General features: G+C 54.1%; 1 protein-coding gene across 1 annotated transcript in view; it reads left to right on the forward strand.

Annotated features, from left to right (window-relative positions):
- The first annotated feature begins 797 nt into the window (after positions 1–797).
- The window catches only part of LOC115949161 (rho guanine nucleotide exchange factor 11-like), an 8,264-nt gene continuing 7,855 nt past the window's right edge, over positions 798–1,206 (forward strand). The window contains exon 1 of the mRNA XM_031065547.1: positions 798–1,043. Coding sequence (XP_030921407.1) covers positions 798–1,043 — 246 coding nt within the window. The remainder of the gene's footprint in view (positions 1,044–1,206) is intronic.

The raw sequence follows: 1,206 nt of genomic DNA on the forward strand, positions 1-1,206 counted from the left end.
GGGAATGATGCGGGAATGGAGCTGGGAATGGACACGGGAATGGACCGGGATGGATACGGGAAAATATCCGGGAATGATCTGGGAATGGAACTGGGGATGGATCTGGGAATGGGGACGGGGATGGATACGGGAAAATATCCAGGAATGATCCAGGGATGGAGCTGGGAATGGATCTTGGAATGGACTGGGATGGAGATGGGAATGATGCGGGAATGGAGCTGGGAATGGACATGGGAATGGACACGGGAATGGACCGGGATGGATACGGGAAAATATCCGGGAATGATCCGGGAATGGAGCTGGGAATGGATACGGGAATGGATACGGGAAAATACCTGGGAATGATCTGGGAATGGAGCTGGGAATCGATACGGGAATGGACTGGGATGGAGATGGGAAAATACCCGGGAATGATCCGGGGATGGAGCTGGGAATGGATACGGGAAAATACCTGGGAATGATCTGGGAATGGAGCTGGGAATGGACGGGGATAGACCGGGATGGAGGCGGGAATGATGTAGGAATGGAGCTGGGGATGGATCTTGGAATGGACGGGGAATGGATACGGGAATGGAGCCGGGAATGGACCGGGATGGAGACGGGAATGATGCGGGAATGGAGCTGGGGATGGAGCTGGGAATGGATACGGGAAAATATCCGGGAATGATCTGGGAATGGAGCTGGGAATGGCTGGGGATGGAGCTGGGAATGGACCAGGATGGATCTGGGAATGATGTGGGAATGGAGCTGGGAATGTATGGGAATGGATCTGAGAATGGATCTGGGAATGTACGGGGATGGAGCTGGGAATGGACGGGGATGGATACGGGAAAATATCCAGGAATGATCCAGGGATGGAGCTGGGAATGGATCTTGGAATGGACTGGGATGGAGATGGGAATGATGCGGGAATGGAGCTGGGAATGGACATGGGAATGGACACGGGAATGGACCGGGATGGATACGGGAAAATATCCGGGAATGATCTGGGAATGGAGCTGGGAATCGATACGGGAATGGACTGGGATGGAGATGGGAATGATGCGGGAATGGAGCTGGGAATGGACACGGGAATGGACACGGGAATGGAGCTGGGAATGGACACGGGAATGGACCGGGATGGATACGGGAAAATATCCAGGAATGATCTGGGAATGGAGCTGGGGATGGATCTGGGGATGGGGACGGGGATGGATACGGGAAAAT

This window comes from Geospiza fortis, unplaced genomic scaffold (assembly GCF_000277835.1).
Source record: "Geospiza fortis unplaced genomic scaffold, GeoFor_1.0 scaffold1873, whole genome shotgun sequence".
In the NCBI taxonomy this organism is placed as follows: Eukaryota; Metazoa; Chordata; class Aves; order Passeriformes; family Thraupidae; genus Geospiza; species Geospiza fortis.